Source organism: Ostrinia nubilalis, chromosome 10, assembly GCF_963855985.1.
Source record: "Ostrinia nubilalis chromosome 10, ilOstNubi1.1, whole genome shotgun sequence".
Lineage (NCBI taxonomy): Eukaryota > Metazoa > Arthropoda > Insecta > Lepidoptera > Crambidae > Ostrinia > Ostrinia nubilalis.
Genome location: NC_087097.1, coordinates 14243471 through 14263960, shown reverse-complemented (window position 1 = coordinate 14263960; position 20490 = coordinate 14243471). Strand labels below are relative to the sequence as shown.

The 20490-nt window shown below is 45.1% G+C and overlaps 1 protein-coding gene across 1 annotated transcript in view; it reads right to left on the bottom strand.

Moving 5' to 3' along the window:
- Nucleotides 1-20490, bottom strand: part of LOC135075317 (uncharacterized) — a 39389-nt gene that overhangs the window by 2671 nt on the left and 16228 nt on the right. The window contains exons 5-10 of the mRNA XM_063969733.1: nucleotides 19954-20056; nucleotides 10450-10591; nucleotides 8920-9184; nucleotides 7392-7582; nucleotides 4342-4539; nucleotides 2042-2903 (exon numbers count right to left, since the gene is read on the bottom strand). Coding sequence (XP_063825803.1) covers nucleotides 2655-2903; nucleotides 4342-4539; nucleotides 7392-7582; nucleotides 8920-9184; nucleotides 10450-10591; nucleotides 19954-20056 — 1148 coding nt within the window. The 3' untranslated portion in view covers nucleotides 2042-2654. The remainder of the gene's footprint in view (nucleotides 1-2041; nucleotides 2904-4341; nucleotides 4540-7391; nucleotides 7583-8919; nucleotides 9185-10449; nucleotides 10592-19953; nucleotides 20057-20490) is intronic.

The following is a 20490-nucleotide window of genomic DNA, read 5'->3' as shown; positions in this document are numbered from 1 at the left end:
GGCGGCCGTGTTGAGGAAGGCGTCGATAATATAACTAAGTATTTGGGAAATCAGATTCTGCTCCACGGGTCTCTGAAATGGGCGGGTTACACCAACTGTAGCACACAACACTCACACTTGGAGGAGGGGTAGTAGTAGAGCACGGCACAGCCGGGCAGCTGCCAGCGCGAGGCGTGCAGCTCGATCAGCTGGAGCAGCGTGCGGCGGATGGAGGGCGCGGCGGCCGTGTTGAGGAAGGCGCACGGTGGATCGAGCCCATACAAGGTGTTGGACATGGTGCTTTAAATGCAACTACTTAAAACAAGATTGATTTGCATATAAATTGAAAGATGAGACTTCATTCTATCAAATATCACTAATATCAAGTCATGATCTACTATCATAGTTATGTGGTGCGACCGTAAAGTGAACAAAGTCAAAATCATGGATTTTCTGACTTCTGTTTGTATTGTCAATTTATCCAATTTCGTTCACTGGTTTTATGTTATTACTTATTAATGTATTATCTTATACCTTTATCTTAATCTGTGTGTTAAAATGAGTGCCTAAAAAACTTCTAGCTTGGCTATTTTGACGTATTTTTAAAAGGTATTTTTTTTAATGAAAACTGCGTGTTTTAGTTGACATCTTGGGCGATCTTTAACAAACCATGAATGAGAGATGATAGATGACAACGTGGGCGATATTATTACTCAGTTTTTAGACCCTTATTCATCCCTATTTTCGAGAAAATCACAAAAAACTAAATAAAAGCGCCTCATTTTTCCGCATAGCAAAATTAACTTAGGTAAAATTCGTTACACTAAAATAATGTCAGGTAAACCAAAGATGTTTATTTTGGTTTATGAGTTGTTTATCGTGTGCAATTCAGTAAAAATACTCATTAAAATGAAAAACCTCAAGTCAAATAGAGATTTGTATGCATTATTAAAAACCACGATGAAAGATCGCGCTAGTTCTTTAGCTAGGATACTAGAGCTGTTTTCGCATACACTCTCTTCAGATAAACAGAGGTAAGTACTAACGTAGTTAATACTTTATGAACATAAAGAAATACTATAAAACAGATATAGTAAAAAAATCATATTGTCATCATCTCAAAAGATTGTCGTTGAATTTAGTACATACCATACATACATTTTGTATGTATTTTTTTCTTCATTTATGATTGTGTTAGGTAGGTACTGAGTTACACATTTTATTTATCAGATAACTATAAAAAAAAAACAATAATTTCATTGACATTGTTTGTCGCAAGAAGAAGTAGTGTCATTATAATGAGCACCAGTTTTTAGCTACAAACGTAGATTGGCTTAGGCAATCTGTTGATTGGAGTCAGTTTTGTAGCCCGCTAAGTCCCTATAAAATTGCATTAGTATGTATCTAACAGCTAACAGAATATAAAATCAAGCTCGACAAAATCGAACAAAGTGATTGTGTGCAATGAAAAATCAGGCGTTTGCAAAAACATTTCTTTCATAAGTTTAACACTTAATGAGAATAAATTTAGAGTATTGTTAGATTATGTATCTAACAGTTAACAGAATATGAAAACAAGCTCGACAAAATCGAACAAAGTGATTGTGTGCAATGAAAAATCAGGCGTTTACAAAAATATTTCTTTAATAATTTTAACACTTAATGAGAATAAATTTAGAGTATTGTTAGACTATGTTACTCTTTAAATATGGAAACAGACCAAAATGAGTGAGTATTTGCTTTTAATTGAACAATAAATACAAGTTTTTCATCACTATATTTTAAGATTTTTTTTCACTTATATTAATTGCCATCTAATAAGTAAAATCTATCACATTAGAAAGATAAACTTGTCAACCTTACACTGTAAAAATTTGAAGTTACTACGTTGACGCAATCTCATTTTATTTTAAAAACACTGAGTAAGGAAGCGATGTCCAACGCTTTGTATGGGCTCGATCCAGTGTGAGGCGTTGATAATGTAACTATTTGGGAAATCAGATTCTGCTCCACGGGTCTCTGAAACGGGTGGGTTACACCAACTGTAGCACACAACACTCACACTTGGAGGAGGGGTAGTAGTAGAGCACAGCGCAGCCGGGCAGCTGCCAGCGCGAGGCGTGCAGCTCGATCAGCTGGAGCAGCGTGCGGCGGATGGAGGGCGCGGCGGCCGTGTTGAGGAAGGCGTTGATAATGTAACTATTTGGGAAATCAGATTCTGCTCCACGGGTCTCTGAAATGGGTGGGTTACACAAACTGTAGCACACAACACTCACACTTGGAGGAGGGGTAGTAGTAGAGCACGGCGCAGCCGGGCAGCTGCCAGCGCGAGGCGTGCAGCTCGATCAGCTGGAGCAGCGTGCGGCGGATGGAGGGCGCGGCGGCCGTGTTGAGGAAGGCGTTGATAATGTAACTATTTGGGAAATCAGATTCTGCTCCACGGGTCTCTGAAATGGGTGGGTTACACAAACTGTAGCACACAACACTCACACTTGGAGGAGGGGTAGTAGTAGAGCACGGCGCAGCCGGGCAGCTGCCAGCGCGAGGCGTGCAGCTCGATCAGCTGGAGCAGCGTGCGGCGGATGGAGGGCGCGGCGGCCGTGTTGAGGAAGGCGTTGATAATGTAACTATTTGGGAAATCAGATTCTGCTCCACGGGTCTCTGAAATGGGTGGGTTACACAAACTGTAGCACACAACACTCACACTTGGAGGAGGGGTAGTAGTAGAGCACGGCGCAGCCGGGCAGCTGCCAGCGCGAGGCGTGCAGCTCGATCAGCTGGAGCAGCGTGCGGCGGATGGAGGGCGCGGCGGCCGTGTTGAGGAAAGCGTCGCGCACGCCCGTCAGCAGGCGCTCCAGGTCGCCCGGCAGCTGCGACTCCAGGTCGCGCCCGATGTATGTTAGCACGAAGAACAGGTTCTCCGTCTGAAAGGGATGACATAATGCCGTTCATTACAAATGACATAATCCCCCATATTACAAAAAAGTAAAACCTGAGACGAAACCTGGTTTAAAATGTCATTTCCATACTAAATGTCAATTAAAACCAGTCTTACTTTTTGTAATAAGGGGGAATATGTTTGAGTTGCCAACGAATGTGTGAAATGGATCCGCGGTTTTTCTTTTCCTGTGAGTTAACTTAAATTTTTGTTAAATTCAGCGGGAGCGAATCTGCTTCAGCACTGCACTTTTGCCACTTTTACCAGTTACGCAGTATTGCACTATCCCCGACGATGTTATTATCTAGATACCGCGCCGTTTTCTGCCTAGATTAGATCGAATGCGTTAATTTGATCTACACCAAGCTCAACAGTCTGTGGCTATACACGCGGTTATGTTGGAAATAAGGATCATTCTACGCGATCGACGATGTGTTCTGTTTGGTACGCATAAAATAATGTTAACATTAGCAATATCATGCCAACTAAATACTAGTATATGAGCCCCAAACTTTCAATCATACGAAGACGAGTTGTTAGAATATAATAGAATACAATAGGTACATTTATTTGCTTTAAAAGTGGTAACAAAGGATGAAACATTTAAATATTATTTTAATCGCACTATTAGTATTAAAGCTTTAGCCAAACTAACGCGATCACACGCGATCAGCTGGCGGGCAGCTATGGCGATCAGACTTAAATGCATTGATCGCCATCGCTGCACGCCGGCTGATCGCGTGTGATCGCGTTGGTTTGGCTGAACCTTAAGAGTAGGCGCACACCGTTGATTTTTCGTCGGCCAATAGTTTAGTCGGGCAGTTGATCAGTATGGGCATGTATGGGAGTGCGCACACTACGCCGATTCGATTTGGCCGATTCTTCATACAATTTAAAATCGGGCACAACTATCGGCCAACGAAAAATCAACGGTGTGCGCCTACTCTTAAAAGTGGCAACAAAGGATGAAACATAACAATATTATTATAACTGCACTATTAGTATTAAAACAAACTCACATCGCTAGCAGAGGGCACGGGCTGGCGGATGCAGTCCTCGCAGCACTTGCAGATGAGCGTGAGTAACACCTGTCCGGGTTGGGCGCTGGCGCCGCGCCGCTGGATGGCGCGGTATTAGTATGAAGACAAACTCACATCGCTCGCAGAGGGCACGGGCTGGCGGATGCAGTCCTCGCAGCACTTGCAGATGAGCGTGAGCAGCACCTGGCCCGGCTGCGCACTGGCGCCGCGCCGCTGGATGGCGCGGTATTAGTATGAAGACAAACTCACATCGCTAGCAGAGGGCACGGGCTGGCGGATGCAGTCCTCGCAGCACTTGCAGATGAGCGTGAGCAGCACCTGGCCCGGCTGCGCACTGGCACCGCGCCGCTGGATGGCGCGGTATTAGTATGAAGACAAACTCACATCGCTAGCAGAGGGCACGGGCTGGCGGATGCAGTCCTCGCAGCACTTGCAGATGAGCGTGAGCAGCACCTGGCCCGGCTGCGCGCTGGCGCCGCGCCGCTGGATGGCGCGGCGCCGCAGCTGGCAGTACATCTCCAGCAGGAACGACAGGAACGCCATCAGCCGCGGCCGCCCGCCGCCCACCATCGCGCCCAGCAACTGGGGAACGGACAGGGTTAAAACACAATGTCCTGAAGCAGTGGTAGGGTTAATACTGGGACATGTCGTCGCTTACCTCTCTAACTGACGTAACTGACATTTTGCAAAATTTTCAGGCGATTAGACAGATCGATTCGTCTTGTGAAATTGATTGAGATGGTGTAAATAACTCAGTTTCGAAAAAAATGTCAGATACGTCAGTTCCAGAGGCAAGCGACGATGTATAAGTGCTTTTTTAAACTTACAGAAATAAATGAGTTTTTATGTGTTTTTTAATGGATAAAATATGACAAGGCAAGGTCGTGAAGTAAGAAAAAAGTTAACTTACTTTCTCCCTTAGGAGATCCTTAGATCACCATAGGTTTTCACCATCAATCCCTAATTTTTAAGTGACCCCTATGAAAATAAAATTCCTTTATGTGTAAATTCCTATAAGGGTCACTTAAAAATTAGGGATTGATGGTGTAAACGGGCATTAGACTATTGAAATAAATACAGGTAACATCTTACATCGCAATCGTTTACTGAGTCCGAAAAAAATCGTCGGAATCACGACCCCGAAATCATTCTATCATACTAAACACCACCGAAGTCAGGTTCGCTTATTATTATCGATATCCTTTATAACGTAAGTTAAAATCAATATTCTGCTAGCTAGCTTTTAACTTTTATGTACACGCTTATTTTGTAGATATAGATGCTCCATAGATTTACAAGTCAATGGGATATAAAACTGGGAGAGCTAACGTAGAACTAGCTCGTCAAGTTTGAATGTCGCGATGGATTGGCGGGAAAGTTAACTGTGAAGCGTCAAGTTTGGCAGTTTTGCGTAAAGGCATCGCTATAAAATAAATGTTTCTTTCTTGATTGAATATGAATAATTACGTGTCCGTGATTGTTTATGGGTGCAAATGAAACAAAACAGTACAACATTATTTCAAGTTCTTTGTCATAAATAACGGGTCAAAAGATATCCTTTTATCCGTTCTAAGACCGCAGTTTTTAATGTGAAGTTCGCTGTCATATAGGACTATGAAATTTATCGGCAGCGCGTCTGTCGCGCCGCTAAAGTAGCCTAAATTTTAATGTGATAGCGCTCTAAAACCTACCAACATGTCACTGTGAGTTCAAAATTACAATCAAGAAGGTCTCGCCAGTCTATACTTTAATATCTATGTCTCGCTCACATTGGCGTATCGGTTCGGTTCTCATCATCAAATCAGTAGCCCAACATCCTCGAGGGGCAGCAGACCATTCTCGGGGGTAGGGTTGCCAGGTGTCCGGCTTTTAGGGTAAAATGTCCGGTTACCGCTCACCTTGTCGCGGTCGTGGTACCACTGCTGGCACGTGTTGAGCAGCGACTCGAGGAAGGTCTCGCCCGTCTCGCGCTCCACCACGGCGATGCAGCGGCGCGCGGCCGGCAGCGCGTACCGCGGGGACTCCACCGCGCGCGACACCAGGTGCCCCCGGCGGCCTAGTGTGCCTCGCTGTCACAGCACAGTGTGCCTCGCTGTCACAGCACAGTGCCGGCTGTCGCAGCACAGTACCTATGTCTCAGCATATCCCGCTCACCTTGTCGCGGTCGTGGTACCACTGCTGGCACGTGTTGAGCAGCGACTCGAGGAAGGTCTCGCCCGTCTCGCGCTCCACCACGGCGATGCAGCGGCGCGCGGCCGGCAGCGCGTACCGCGGGGACTCCACCGCGCGCGACACCAGGTGCCCCCGGCGGCCTAGTGTGCCTCGCTGTCACAGCACAGTGTGCCTCGCTGTCACAGCACAGTGCCGGCTGTCGCAGCACAGTACCTATGTCTCAGCATATCCCGCTCACCTTGTCGCGGTCGTGGTACCACTGCTGGCACGTGTTGAGCAGCGACTCGAGGAAGGTCTCGCCCGTCTCGCGCTCCACCACGGCGATGCAGCGGCGCGCGGCCGGCAGCGCGTACCGCGGGGACTCCACCGCGCGCGACACCAGGTGCCCCCGGCGGCCTAGTGTGCCTCGCTGTCACAGCACAGTGTGCCTCGCTGTCACAGCACAGTGCCGGCTGTCGCAGCACAGTACCTATGTCTCAGCATATCCCGCTCACCTTGTCGCGGTCGTGGTACCACTGCTGGCACGTGTTGAGCAGCGACTCGAGGAAGGTCTCGCCCGTCTCGCGCTCCACCACGGCGATGCAGCGGCGCGCGGCCGGCAGCGCGTACCGCGGGGACTCCACCGCGCGCGACACCAGGTGCCCCCGGCGGCCTAGTGTGCCTCGCTGTCACAGCACAGTGTGCCTCGCTGTCACAGCACAGTGCCGGCTGTCGCAGCACAGTACCTATGTCTCAGCATATCCCGCTCACCTTGTCGCGGTCGTGGTACCACTGCTGGCACGTGTTGAGCAGCGACTCGAGGAAGGTCTCGCCCGTCTCGCGCTCCACCACGGCGATGCAGCGGCGCGCGGCCGGCAGCGCGTACCGCGGGGACTCCACCGCGCGCGACACCAGGTGCCCCCGGCGGCCTAGTGTGCCTCGCTGTCACAGCACAGTGTGCCTCGCTGTCACAGCACAGTGCCGGCTGTCGCAGCACAGTACCTATGTCTCAGCATATCCCGCTCACCTTGTCGCGGTCGTGGTACCACTGCTGGCACGTGTTGAGCAGCGACTCGAGGAAGGTCTCGCCCGTCTCGCGCTCCACCACGGCGATGCAGCGGCGCGCGGCCGGCAGCGCGTACCGCGGGGACTCCACCGCGCGCGACACCAGGTGCCCCCGGCGGCCTAGTGTGCCTCGCTGTCACAGCACAGTGTGCCTCGCTGTCACAGCACAGTGCCGGCTGTCGCAGCACAGTACCTATGTCTCAGCATATCCCGCTCACCTTGTCGCGGTCGTGGTACCACTGCTGGCACGTGTTGAGCAGCGACTCGAGGAAGGTCTCGCCCGTCTCGCGCTCCACCACGGCGATGCAGCGGCGCGCGGCCGGCAGCGCGTACCGCGGGGACTCCACCGCGCGCGACACCAGGTGCCCAACGGCGTCCATTAGTGTGCGCGCCATTACTGCGTTCGGATCTGGGATGGGGAGAAATACAATTTTAGTATTACCCATTTATGAGTAATAAAAAGAACAAGAAAGAAAAGTAGATTAGCATATTTACACACGTGGAACTAACGTCGAATCCTGTCGTGCAAGCCAGCGCATCAGTCTACGTCAGGGGCTAAACTACTCCTATATTACTCCTGCATTCCTGGCGGGAAGGCGCTGAGATCGTTAGCTGCCATTCCAATCCCAGTGCCTGGCCAGCGTATCAACTGAAGTCAGCGACTTGGATCGCTTGACCATAAACTGCCCCAATCTCTTACCATAAAGTGCACACCTTTGTCGGCCGTTTGGTGTATTGGTTCAGAACTATGCCGAGAGGTCCCGGATTCGACTCCCGGCCGGGCAGAAATTGAAATGATGAATTTTAATTTCTGTGACGAGTCTGGGTGTTACTATGTATAATATGTATGTACTTACAAAAAAAAAATTAAGTATGTTTATATCCGTTGTCTAGTAGTCTAGTACCCATAGTACAAGCTTTGCTTAGTTTGGGACTAGAGGTGCAGTGTAAAATGTCCAAGGATATTTATTTATTTATTTACCTTCAAGAGCCTTATCGATGCACTCCTGTATTTCTGGCGAGAAAGTGCCAAGATCCCCTACGTCGTCCGCCAGTCCCAGCGCTGAAATACCGCTGGCCAGCGCGTCAGCTGACGTCAGCAATTTGGACCACTAGACTATAACCAGTATAACCTCAGATCATATCTATGATCTGAGACTATAACCTACCGACCGCCATGCCGCTGGCCAGCGTGTGTTAGCTGACGTCAGCGACTTGGACCACTAGACCATAACCTGACAATCTACAAAGCTCACCTTCAAGAGCCTTATCGATGCACTTCTGCATCTCTGGCGGGAAGGTGCAGAGGTCCCCTGCGTCGGCCGCCAGTCCCAGCGCCGCCATGCCACTGGCCAGCGCGTCAGCTGACGTCAGCGACTTGGACCGCTCGACCTTAAACAACCTACATAACTCACCTTCAAGAGCCTTGTCGATGCACTCCTGTATCTCTGGCGGGAAGGTGCCGAGATCCCCTGCGTCGGCCGCCAGTCCCAGCGCCGCCATGCCACTGGCCAGCGCGTCAGCTGACGTCAGCGACTTGGATCGCTTGATCATATACAACCTGACAATCTACAAAGCTCACCTTCAAGAGCCTTATCGATGCACTCCTGTATCTCTGGCGGGAAAGTGCCGAGATCCCCTGCGTCGGCCGCCAGTCCCAGCGCTGCCATGCCGCTGGCCAGCGCGTCAGCTGACGTCAGCGACTTGTACTAGTGGTACAAACTGTCTAACATCTACAAAGCTCACCTTCAAGAGCCTTATCGATGCACTCCTGTATCTCTGGCGGGAAGGTGCCGAGGTCCCCTGCGTCGGCCGCCAGTCCCAGCGCCGCCATGCCACTGGCCAGAGCGTCAGCTGACGTCAGCGATTTGGACCGCTTCAGACCGGGCGTGAAGGACTGCGGCCTGACGCTTTTCCCGTTGCCGTTGGTCAGGGAAGACGGCGGGGATTTCTTCTTCTCCGGGACGACGCCTTGCTGTGGCTGGAGCTTGAAGTGCACGCGAGGGCCAACCTGGAATATGATAATGGCAGGCATTAGTTTTGAAGCAGGCTGTGACACATTTATAAATTATCCAATATTGACGGACATAATAAGAGCGTTCACATTAAGGCGACTGTAGACGCTTTAAAAAGTCTGCACAAGAGCAGGGCGATCTTTAACCTACTAGCCCTGGGAATTTAAGGTAAAAAAAGCGGCATTGCATATACAAATATTTTTTTGAGCACAATTGCGAGGCGCAGGGAACGCACGTGTCGTGCCCATAGAGCCCAGTGAGAAAGAGGGGCCTGACGGTAGAATGAAAAAATACACCCGCTGGTCCATGCGTATTGCGTACTGCTCTCAACCAATCACCTGCGCGTGCGCCCCGTTGCCGTCGCTGTTGAGCACGTGTGGAGGCATGACGGGCCGGTAGTGCGGCGCCGACCGCGAGTGCTGCAGGCCCACGGTCGCGTACCCGAGGCCCATTGCTACAGGAGTTGGGAGTGATGGGAATATTCCCGTTTAGCCCTAGCCTCGCGTGCTCACCTGCGCGTGCGCCCCGTTGCCGTCGCTGTTGAGCACGTGCGGCGGCATCACGGGCCGGTAGTGCGGCGCCGACCGCGAGTGCGGCGCCGACCGCGAGTGCGGCGCCGACCGCGAGTGCGGCGCCGACCGCGAGTGCTGCCAGGCCTACGCTCGCGTACCCGAGGCCCATAGCTACAGGAGTTGGAGTAGAGGGAACGAGAGGTGGGAATAGTCCCGTTTAGACCTAGCCCTGAGAGGCCCACGCTCGCGTACTCGAGGTCCATTGCTACAGGAGTTGGAGTGGTGGGAACGAGAGGTGGGAATAGTCCCGTTTAGACCTAGCCCTGAGGGACAGGGGCGCGTGCTCACCTGCGCGTGCGCCCCGTTCCCGTCGCTGTTGAGCACGTGTGGAGGCATGACGGGCCGGTAGTGCGCCGCCGACCGCGAGTGCTGCAGGCCCACGCTCGCGTGCCCGAGGCCCTTGCTATACAGGAGTAGAAGTGATGGGAATAGTCCCGTTTAGCCCTAGCCTCGCGTGCTGACCTGCGCGTGCGCCCCGGTAGTGCGGCGCCGACCGCGAATGCTGCAGGCCCACGCTTGCGTACCCTAGGCCCATTGCTACAGGAGTTGGGGTAGAGGGAATAGCCCCGTTTAGACCTAGCCCTGAGAGGCCCACGCTCGCTTACCCTAGGCCCTTGCTATACAGGAGTAGCAGTGGTGGGAACGAGAAGTGGGAATAGTCCCGCTTCGCCCCAGCCTCGCGTGCTCACCTGCGCGTGCGCCCCGTTTCCGTCGCTGTTGAGCACGTGCGGCGGCATGACGGGCCGGTAGTGCGGCGGCACCTGCGCGTGAAGCACCGCCGACCGCGAGTGCTGCAGGCCCACGCTCGCGTACCCTAGGCCCATTGCCGACCTGGAAAGGATTAAATCGATTTATTACTAAAGGGTACAAAGCACTTATGAAGACAGCGAAACGCCACTCGGCAGTGCCACGTATATAGGCTTTTGAAGGTGTAAAAAGTAATTTTTAGTTATGATTTGTAGAGTTAGGGCGTGGTGGAGCTAGAAGCTTAGCTCTACATGAGATCCAAACATTTTCATAATGATACTGTTATGGTCTCGTCTTGGAAACATTTTACATGAAAATGTTTTTGATGGGCTGCAAATTACAAGGTTGAAAGTATCATTGCCATGTAGTATGTGCGACTTAAACAAATTCCCCTCAAGTGTTTGTAAGAGTTCGCTCCAATTAGAATTTGGTAATGTTGCAAATGAAACGTATCCTTTATTTTTAGGTAACAGCAATAAATCTTTTAGATATTTCAGCGTGCAAAAAGTACAGTTTAAGTAGAGAGCTCACTGGTTAGTATTATGATATTTCAAGATAGAGCTCCTGCGTGGTCGTTATTACGTATTACACTTCAATGATTAATATTATAGGCATGGAAAGGCATGCCTAATACGAATATAGGGAAAGGAAATTCGTAATTTCACTAATTATAGAGCTTTCCTATCTAGAATAAGCAATGGTTACGTTTTTATAAGTCAGATGCAGTAACTAATAATTTCTTAATGGAGCCCTAGATGCTATAATTATGAAGCAAGAAATGACAGTCACAGGTACATAAATAAAGAAGGTTCTCTTGCCTGGGTGGGCTGGTAAAAAACCGGTGCGTACCTATATCATTACACAAGGATAAAAAAAATATTTTAAGACCGCCATTGATTTGTCTGGTGAATATTTATATGGTACCTACTAGATGCTAGTTATGCGGCTTTATTTTTGACTCACAAAAACATTAACTAAAAATCATAAAATGAATTTTCATATTTTTAACATGAGAAGTACGCGCACGTAAATAAGAAATTAAATGTCTCTCAATGAAAGTTGTGTTTTCACTTATATTGACGTTGACGTTTAAACCCTTCTATGATCTGAGCTTAAAACTATAATAATAAGTTAAACGTAAAACAATCCTCCTGAAAAAATATTATTTCCTTTTACTTAATGATGTTATCCATTAGCAAAGATACGGGTTTAAAACCATTTATTGGATTATGATATAAATGTATTGTAATAAAGTAATATCACATATTATTTTCTGTAACACTGAAAAACAGTACGTACCTACTACATTAACAATCAGTTACTGTTATTCAACGATAAAGTGAACTAGAAATGCATAATATTGTTCAACTCGCCTAACGAACGGCTTTCGCAATTGTCCAAGCAAGAATTAATTGAGCATCTGGAAATAATAAATTAAATGCCTCGTCGTGTACAATACGTACGTATTTTAGAAATTTACGGCGAATGGCCGAATGGTAGAAATAAATTTTCAGGTTTTAAAATTTTCACTCGCCGTAAATTACAAATTTCGATTTAAAGATTACAGAATATTTTAGAGAGTTATATGGATAGAACTACTTCAGCCAACGATTTTCTTCAGCTTTTGGCGTTATCAGAACCTTGAATGAAATTACATGGGTATTTTTTGTGAATAATATTGATTTACCCAAAAACTTTCAGGTCAATCGATCCAAAGCACCTACTATTCTTGTTAAATGTTCTTAGGCAGGCAGAGCTTATTTCATAAAGTGACCTAACTATTTTAAAAATTCACATGCCCACCCATCATACTCGTAGAATTACCAACTAATCGCATCCCGTGTTTTTTACATTCACTCTATTTACTTGCATACTTATCTATTTGCCTGAAATCCAAATGTCAATGACTGGTAGGTGTAGGTAGTACTTAACGTTAATTTGCGGTCACCTTACATTACACAATTATTTACTTAGTGCGGTTGAATGCGTGCGGCGCGGACACGGTTTCGACTTATCCCAGTCATTTTCTCATCAAGTCGTATATCTAGGTACTCGTAGTAGGCAAATACCATTGGATATGAGACGATAGCTTTACCTTTGAAGGGCTGTACCTTTTTTTTCGTCCTATTTCCTTTAGCTCTGCACAGGAATATTTTCAGTGAATAATTTCAGTGTCTGAAAAGCGTCCCGTAACCTGTCCCTTAGTCCATATTTTTCTCTTTCAACAATCTAACTAGATAATGAAGTTAAAATAATTTGTAAACTAAGTTATACAAGTAACTTCGTGGTATGCTTTGGCGTAGGCGATAATAATCTTTACTATCATGTTTAGCAAGCAGTATTTGCGTCTTTTATGGCTGCTCTTGTACCGCGCTCTGTCAATGAACTGTCTTAGTTCCATGTCGTCGGGGTTGACGGCCAGCCAAAAGGCCTACTCGATGATCTAATAGGTGTCTCTACTATTACATATTCGCACTTCCCACGGTGTACACACGTAACTCTGTGTCGGACTCGGACCTCGTTGTTTAATTATACTAACTTCCGCGAATCGAGAGAATATGGTGTTTTTATTTGAGAAACAAAATTAAAAAATTCTATTTTGTTAAAATTTGAAAATAAGTAGAAATCCGTGGGGAGGCCTTTGTCCAGCAGTGGACTGTGGACGTCATTTGGCGAATGAAATTTAAAAAAATTCAGCTTTAGAAATAACTCTATTGACCAGAAATTTAATAACAATCAGAGAGAGCTCTACAAAAATTTTCTGCAGAAATCGCACAAGCAAAAGTAAATGAGGGAATCTCAAAAGGAAAATCGTAGGAAAATCAATATGTGTCTTACTTTTTAAACTATTTTATACCATGTAGCCAATGTAACCATTTAAAAGGCAGGACATGATGAGTATGATGATGTAACTCATAGCTCCATTTAACCAATCCGCGGGCTGCTCGCTTAACAATCGGACACAATGGCCGCGCGTGAGTCAATCCAAATTAATTAAGTTATAATGCAGTCCGGACAGCGCGGGGCCCGTTATGGTAGGACTGGTAGCCCGATATGGCGATGGGCCTTAAGGAATAGCCGATTTGAATAGCTCGCGGAAGTCGGGTGAAGGTTGTGGTTCTTTTGGAGAGAAACAGAGGCCCTACTATGCAAATACCAGTGTTTTTCTTCTTCTTTTTTTGTTGGCGATGAATTTGTCTTTTTTTCGTCAGTGCAATATGGGCACACTGTTCTGCCAATGTATGTCACGAGCGCAACTTTTACACAGTTCCGTATTTCTCATCCAACAAGAAATGCTAGTAAGGCAAACACCCTAAATATCGAATTGAATTGTTATCAGTAGATGTACAGAACCAAAAGGGACTCTAGGGATAGATAACGGGTAAGCAAAAACCGCAGTCATTTCCTATATAAACAATCAAGCATACATGAATTAATGAAGCAAAACGTATTTTTTTACTAAAAACAATTCATTACAACACCTAGAAGGAAGTTGCGCTAATTTTGTCAGAATCGCGAAACCTAACATTGCAACTAGTGTGAACTAGGTGCTCAGATGAACTGGATGGCATTAGTCACCAGTGGGGTTACTCCAAAAAACGTTACCAAGTTTCGAATGTTGCCTCCCTCTCACGCAAAGCGAGATGCCAGCATGAGCGACGGTGACAGATAGACCTGAAACTACTTATACAGCGTTTTGGAGTAGCTCTGCAGGGTTTATCTCCGCCAATCGCTGAACAGTTAGACCTTCAGGCGAATAAGGGCCAAGAAACTTTGATATGCTTTTAGTTTGGTCAAAGTGCGAGTCAAAGATACGAGTATTAAGTGTTGATTGACATATCGTAATCTTTTTCAATGGAATTTTCGACAGAATCACGAAACCTAGCATTACAACTAGTGTGAACTAGGTGCTCAGATGACCTGGATGGCATTAGTCACCGGGGGTCATCTCCACCCATCGCTGAACTGCGACGAGTCTGTGACAACAGTCAACATGCGCTTGCGCATATCGCAACAGAAGCGCGTCACGCGCCGGTAATGGGCACAAGTGGCGTGTCCTGTCTGCTACAGTTGGACCTTCGCGAATAATGGGCCAGGAGTTGAATATCCTTTGGCATGTTTTAAATCCTGGCCAAATAGCACCCGTTCTCTTTACGAGTGATGAATGTTTTTATTGTAGTTGGACTCTACATTCGGTGTGATGATCTTTGTCGTCATGTAATTTTCATTTTCCTTTTGTTATTCCATGGAATCTACAGCAAGGGAATAGCCAACCAGCGTGCAAAACTTCAAGTTGTACGACCGTTTTAGTAGAGACAATTTTCTTAGGTTTTTGTTCTAGAGAACTAAAACTCCGTATACTTAAAACTCTCTATAGAAAATTTCGTACCATTTGAATAAACTTTTCAAAAGTAACAATAAAACATATTAATCGCGACAAGGTCGAGGCCAACGGTGGCGTTATTAACACATTTAACTGCTGTCTATACAAGCCATAATACTTTGAGATTTCAATTACAATAAGAAATATAATACCCGTTATGATAACGATCGTGTAAGAATGTGCGTTTGTATTCAACATTTGTGAGACTTATAACTGTTTTAGAATAGTTAAAATCAATCACTGAAACGGTTGATATTAATGAAGTATAGACGAAAGCGAAGTTTATATGATGGACCGTGACATTTCTAATTTGAACAACTTCCATATTTCAGTAAATTTCAATACAAACCCAGACAACTTTGGTGATATGGCCTCGGATTATTGAGTATTATTACAAGCACGTGGCCTTATAAATACCAAAAACAATTGGTCCAGAGGACCATAAGAGTCTGGTCAGTGTTTACGTTCGAATGTCAGATGACTCAGCGGGGGCTGACAAACTGCCGACAATTAGTGGAAAATGCGAACCTATCCGAATGAAGTCACTTTTATAAATGTTAAACGAGTGACCTTCAGAAGTTTAATGGCGTACGAGACAATACGCACTCAATTCAATCGATGTGACGTGACGCGAAAACAGTGGTAGAATAAATCAGCTAGAACTTCAAACCGGCCGATCTGGAGATCATTGGGGGAGGGAATTCAAGGGGGGTGACCATGTTCAGCAGTGGATGTCCCGTTGCTGAAACTTTCAGACTTAGATGGCATTTGGAAGAGATTAACGGCCTATTTCAATCAGGCATTGAGAAGGATTTACGTGGAATGATAATGATTAATGGTTTCGAGCATCAGTGAAGCCTCTCGAGAGAATCATTAGTTCGTATTATTCGCGAACAATAAGAAACCTACACTTGGAAGCTTGTAATGATGGCAGTTTAAAAACATGTTGCCTCCGTTTGTTATTGTAATTTCTGACACGGTAGAGACGATAATCGCAGAGATAAGGATATTTACCTGCCCATTTATGTAAGTAGATGACTTTTGCATTATGTCTATAGGCATTAACATGCAGTATACGAGGGTTTGGGATAGTTTGTTTTTAATCCCAAATAACAGTTACAGAATACACATCTGCCTGCCTGCAGGATAACATCGAGGTTCACAAATTTTGGAAAACCTAACTAATACCTAATGTTTCTTTATGTAATTAAATTCGAGAGGAGGCTTGGGCGATACAGTAACCGAAATATCTTCAGGGTGACATTCTAATAGATCGACCTTGATCGAACTCGCATCCACCTGGTAACGACACTTACATATCCGAAGTAGAGAATCTTCCGCGCACCATTTTCACACACAAAATCCTTGGGTTCAGACTAGAAATCACTAAGCCACCGAAGCGTGCAGTATCACAGTCGTCATCTCACTGTTTAATTGTATTCAGATAATTGTTGTTTACTCGCCCCACAATAAATTTTATCAACGTCTTACATAGAGACCGTGCCTCAAATCCTAATGCAAACTTGGCAATGTTGCCGTCCAATTACGTCTCATTTCTCTCATAGCATCGGCAGCATTATTAATAGAATCCAGTATCCGCTATCCGAGGCATCGCGGAAACTGGCTCAGCAGAAGGGATCGGCGGTGGAGCACTGTCGGGCGTCCTCAAAGGCACCGAGTGGTAATCGAGTTAGGTGTGAGTTTCGTTCGTTCGCGTGGTTCGTTGTCGCGGCGGAGCCGGGAACTCCGGCGTCTCCCGGCGCGCGGACTGTGCGCGCGCGTCGCGGTCGGCCCGTTTTGGCGCGGGCGTGCTCGCGTCACCGCAGTCGAGAACAAAGTGATAACAAAAACTACAATAATTGACAACACTATGTACCTACGCGTCTCGTCTTTACGTCGGCTCTATCTCGCGATGTAGTGCCTGGACGGTCGCCAAAGACGTCGATTGCATTACGTTAGTACTACCGCTTTTGACGAAAAACAAACTTCCGCGGCAAGGTCGAAATTTGTGTTGATATAAAATCTCAAAATAAACTGAACGCCGACTGAAGGAGAGCCGTATTGATGAATAAGCTGAAGCTTGGACGGTCACCTTCAAGTGAGTTTTATTGAAGTGATGAACTCTACTGAAGGATTGAACAGTATTTCCAGCTTATTATAAACAGAAAAGTAAATGGAATCAACGATCTAGACGTGGGACAGCCCACTCCAGGTCGTCTAACCGGTGGCTAGAGTGGAAACGTTAGCATCGTGGCGCAAAGTCAAGGCCCGCTATTCGCAGCCGGCACATGCCAAATGACGGCTATCGACGCCGCGTCTTTCCATTCTATACATAGCCAGAACGCAAGGGTGTGAAACTAATCGAGTATAGTTTGGATGTGACTTTTTTTACTAAGCTCCTCCAAACTATACACGACCAGTACGCATACGCTGCGTACTGCTCGCGTATACTTTGTAGTGACTTAGGTCAATTATCTTACTCCAAAATATACATCGTCAGTACGCATACGGACTAATCATGTATGTATTGTAATAAGTTCGCGATTACAATGTATACGACGCGAGTACTTAGTTGCATGCTCGTCATTTTGACTTATTTACCTCTCTTTCTATTACATATTAATTCATAACTGCGTGTCTACTTTAAACATTGAATCAATTTCGACACGTGCCATTGTTTTGATAAAGAGCTTTTTGGTGTTTCATATTCTGCCATAGAAGAGATATTTGTTTTGGGGCTGAATAACTCTTAAATTAAGAATTATGTATGTCAAAATGATTTTTGTTCTTGAGATAAAAGCTTATAAATAAAAATAAATATCCCTGGACATTTTACACTGCGCTTCAAGTCCCAAACTAAGCAAAGCTTGTACTATGGGTACTAGATAACGGATATAAACATACTTAAATACTTTTTTTGTAAATACATACTTATTATACATAGAAGACACCCAGTCCAATACAAACAAATATCAAAATATGTTCATGCACACAAATTAATGTTTGTACTGTGCGGGAATCGAACCCGCTACTTCCGGAACAGTTATCCGTTTCGAACCACTACACCGAACGGTCGACAATTTTAGTTAATAATGCACGTTTAACTTTCTTCATTCACTCTCACTAATAAATAATTGTTATTTAATTTGAAATCTACCTAATCAATTTAATTTCAGAAACCACTTACATTAGTGTTATAAATCTAGATTTATTATAATAATATGTAGATTCAGTAAAATAATAATATTCACCGTACGTGATCTACATAGGTAGTTCTTATTTCTAATCTCGAGGACAAAGCACGAGCATAATATCTAATAAATGTAATAATTTTAAATATAATTCCATATTTTATTAAATCAAATAAACTAAACACACTCTAGTCAACTGTAAGTGGTGTAGTATAGTTTGGAGCGAAGACGGAATCCATCCACGATACAAACTATACACGATCAGTACGCAAAATTCGTGTATAGTTTGTAGTGACCGACTTACAAAGAGACACTCCAAAATATACACGAGCAGTTTCCTATGGGTGCGTTCTGGCCATGTATAGAACGGAAAGACGCATCGACGCCGCGGCATATTGACATTACATCACACATACGCCCTATACTGCTATTATGGCATAACGACTGATGAAAGATGAATTAAAAATAGATTTTAGAGAAAATGAAAACAGAATTTTCACAGAGTTCTCGGAAAATGGGGATTATGAAAGTTCATTATTGAATGACGAAACGACTGTACAATTTATTTCTGTACATAATGAACCAAGCCTATGCTCCACTATCATAGATGTGTCTAAATAAGGCTATAATGAAATACAAAGAAGATTCAGAATATTACACCAAGATATTTGTCAAAGATGCATAAGTCTGTGTACTTACTACCTAGTCTAAAATTTAAAACGCAATTGGCACAACTAAATTTAAATGACTGGTAGGAGAGAGCGATTACTGGTCACGGTTGTCCGCGACTGCTCGATGATAAATCAGTGGAAGATCCAAAGGAAATCATACGATTATAATTTTGCGTGTACGCACGAATCAGTCTTATTAATTAGTCGGCTGTGTGTCATAAAAAATGCAATCGAAATTAAAGTAACAATATTTCCAATTAATTGTTCAGATAGAGTGAATTTTAAAGAAGGCAGTAACTGAAGCTATATCTTAGTAGCCCTTGTGAGATATGAAAATGCCATTGCCATGCCATTTAGAAAAATCTACGGAAATTGAGACCAATAAATAAAACATACGGATTTTGATGAAACATTACATACAATGTTTAAAATTTAAATAGAGAAAAAGTTAGGCTCAAATAGATTGTCAAGTCGCGGGCAAATCCAGTAACAACATAAGGATTTGCTACAGAGAATGCGTTCTGCAGTCAACGGTCACTGAACGAAGTCCGCATCTTGTATGACCAACAGGTCTCTACACATTTCTCAAATTGACCGTGCAGAGATTAACCCTGACCGAAAATGTTGTTCATCTACGATGCGGGCTGCGTTCACTTTGACCTGACCTTTGGCAGATCACAGAACGCATCCAGTGTGGCAAGTCCTTTTTGCGACCCCGCGCAATATTCAGATCAGACCCTGTCTGTAGCCAGGCTGCGGCAGCCAGTCGAACATTGACGGTGTATGGGAGCCGGCGCAATTTGCCTACTACTACTACCTGTTTTCCTAAAATGTACAATTCTCAAAAAGTCTACGTACCTACTCATCATGTGCCTAATTGCAGTAATTGCATTCCTATTTTGTCTTTCTCTTTATCAAAATGTCTTCAATTTAAAATGTGTGCAGTCTTAAAAGGCCTTCTATTCATAATAATGTTTACATTTCTAATAGAAATTTTCTATTAAGTAAATGAAAAGCGAACATTGCACAAAAACTGTCATTCTTGGAGACGGACAATTTTAAATAGTTGACATTTCGAGAAGCTGACATTAAGCAAAAGACGTGCTCACATTCTGAATAGCAGACATGTTGCGAAATTGATATTTCGGGCCTGAGCCCTACTACGCAGGGTCGCTATAAAAAGAGTAAATCCAAACTCACCTATTCTGTAGGTCGCTCGGCTTGGCCATGGTGAACTCCTTGGCGTGGACATTCAGCTTGTTGGACGGCGCGGCTCCGGCAGGCGCGGCGTCTGTGCGGACACCTGTGCGTCAACGGCGTGTCAAGAGAAGAGGATATAGGAAAGAGCAAGATGGAGATGTGGGGCGCTTGGCTGGTGATATGGAACTAGTTTTGTTGGAGTTTACATTAAAGATAGTTAACGTAAATGGCAATGCCAGATTTTGTATGGAAGGTGGCGTCTTATTTTTTTCGCGCGGCCATTGACCAAACTTTGTTTTTTGATTACAAAAATATAGTGTAATAAACCAAACTTACTATGACATGTATACCTCTAAACTCAGTCTGAACTGAGTTACGAGCGTTAGAAGTTTGATGATTTTACATACTAGATTTGCTTTTTGCGCGCAAGTTTTGTAAGAAATTGTAACAAAATAGTGACATTGTATGTGTAAACAAACAATACCATCCATTAAAGGCTCCAGACATCAGTGTGGAGTAGAATCAGCGCAATAAAAA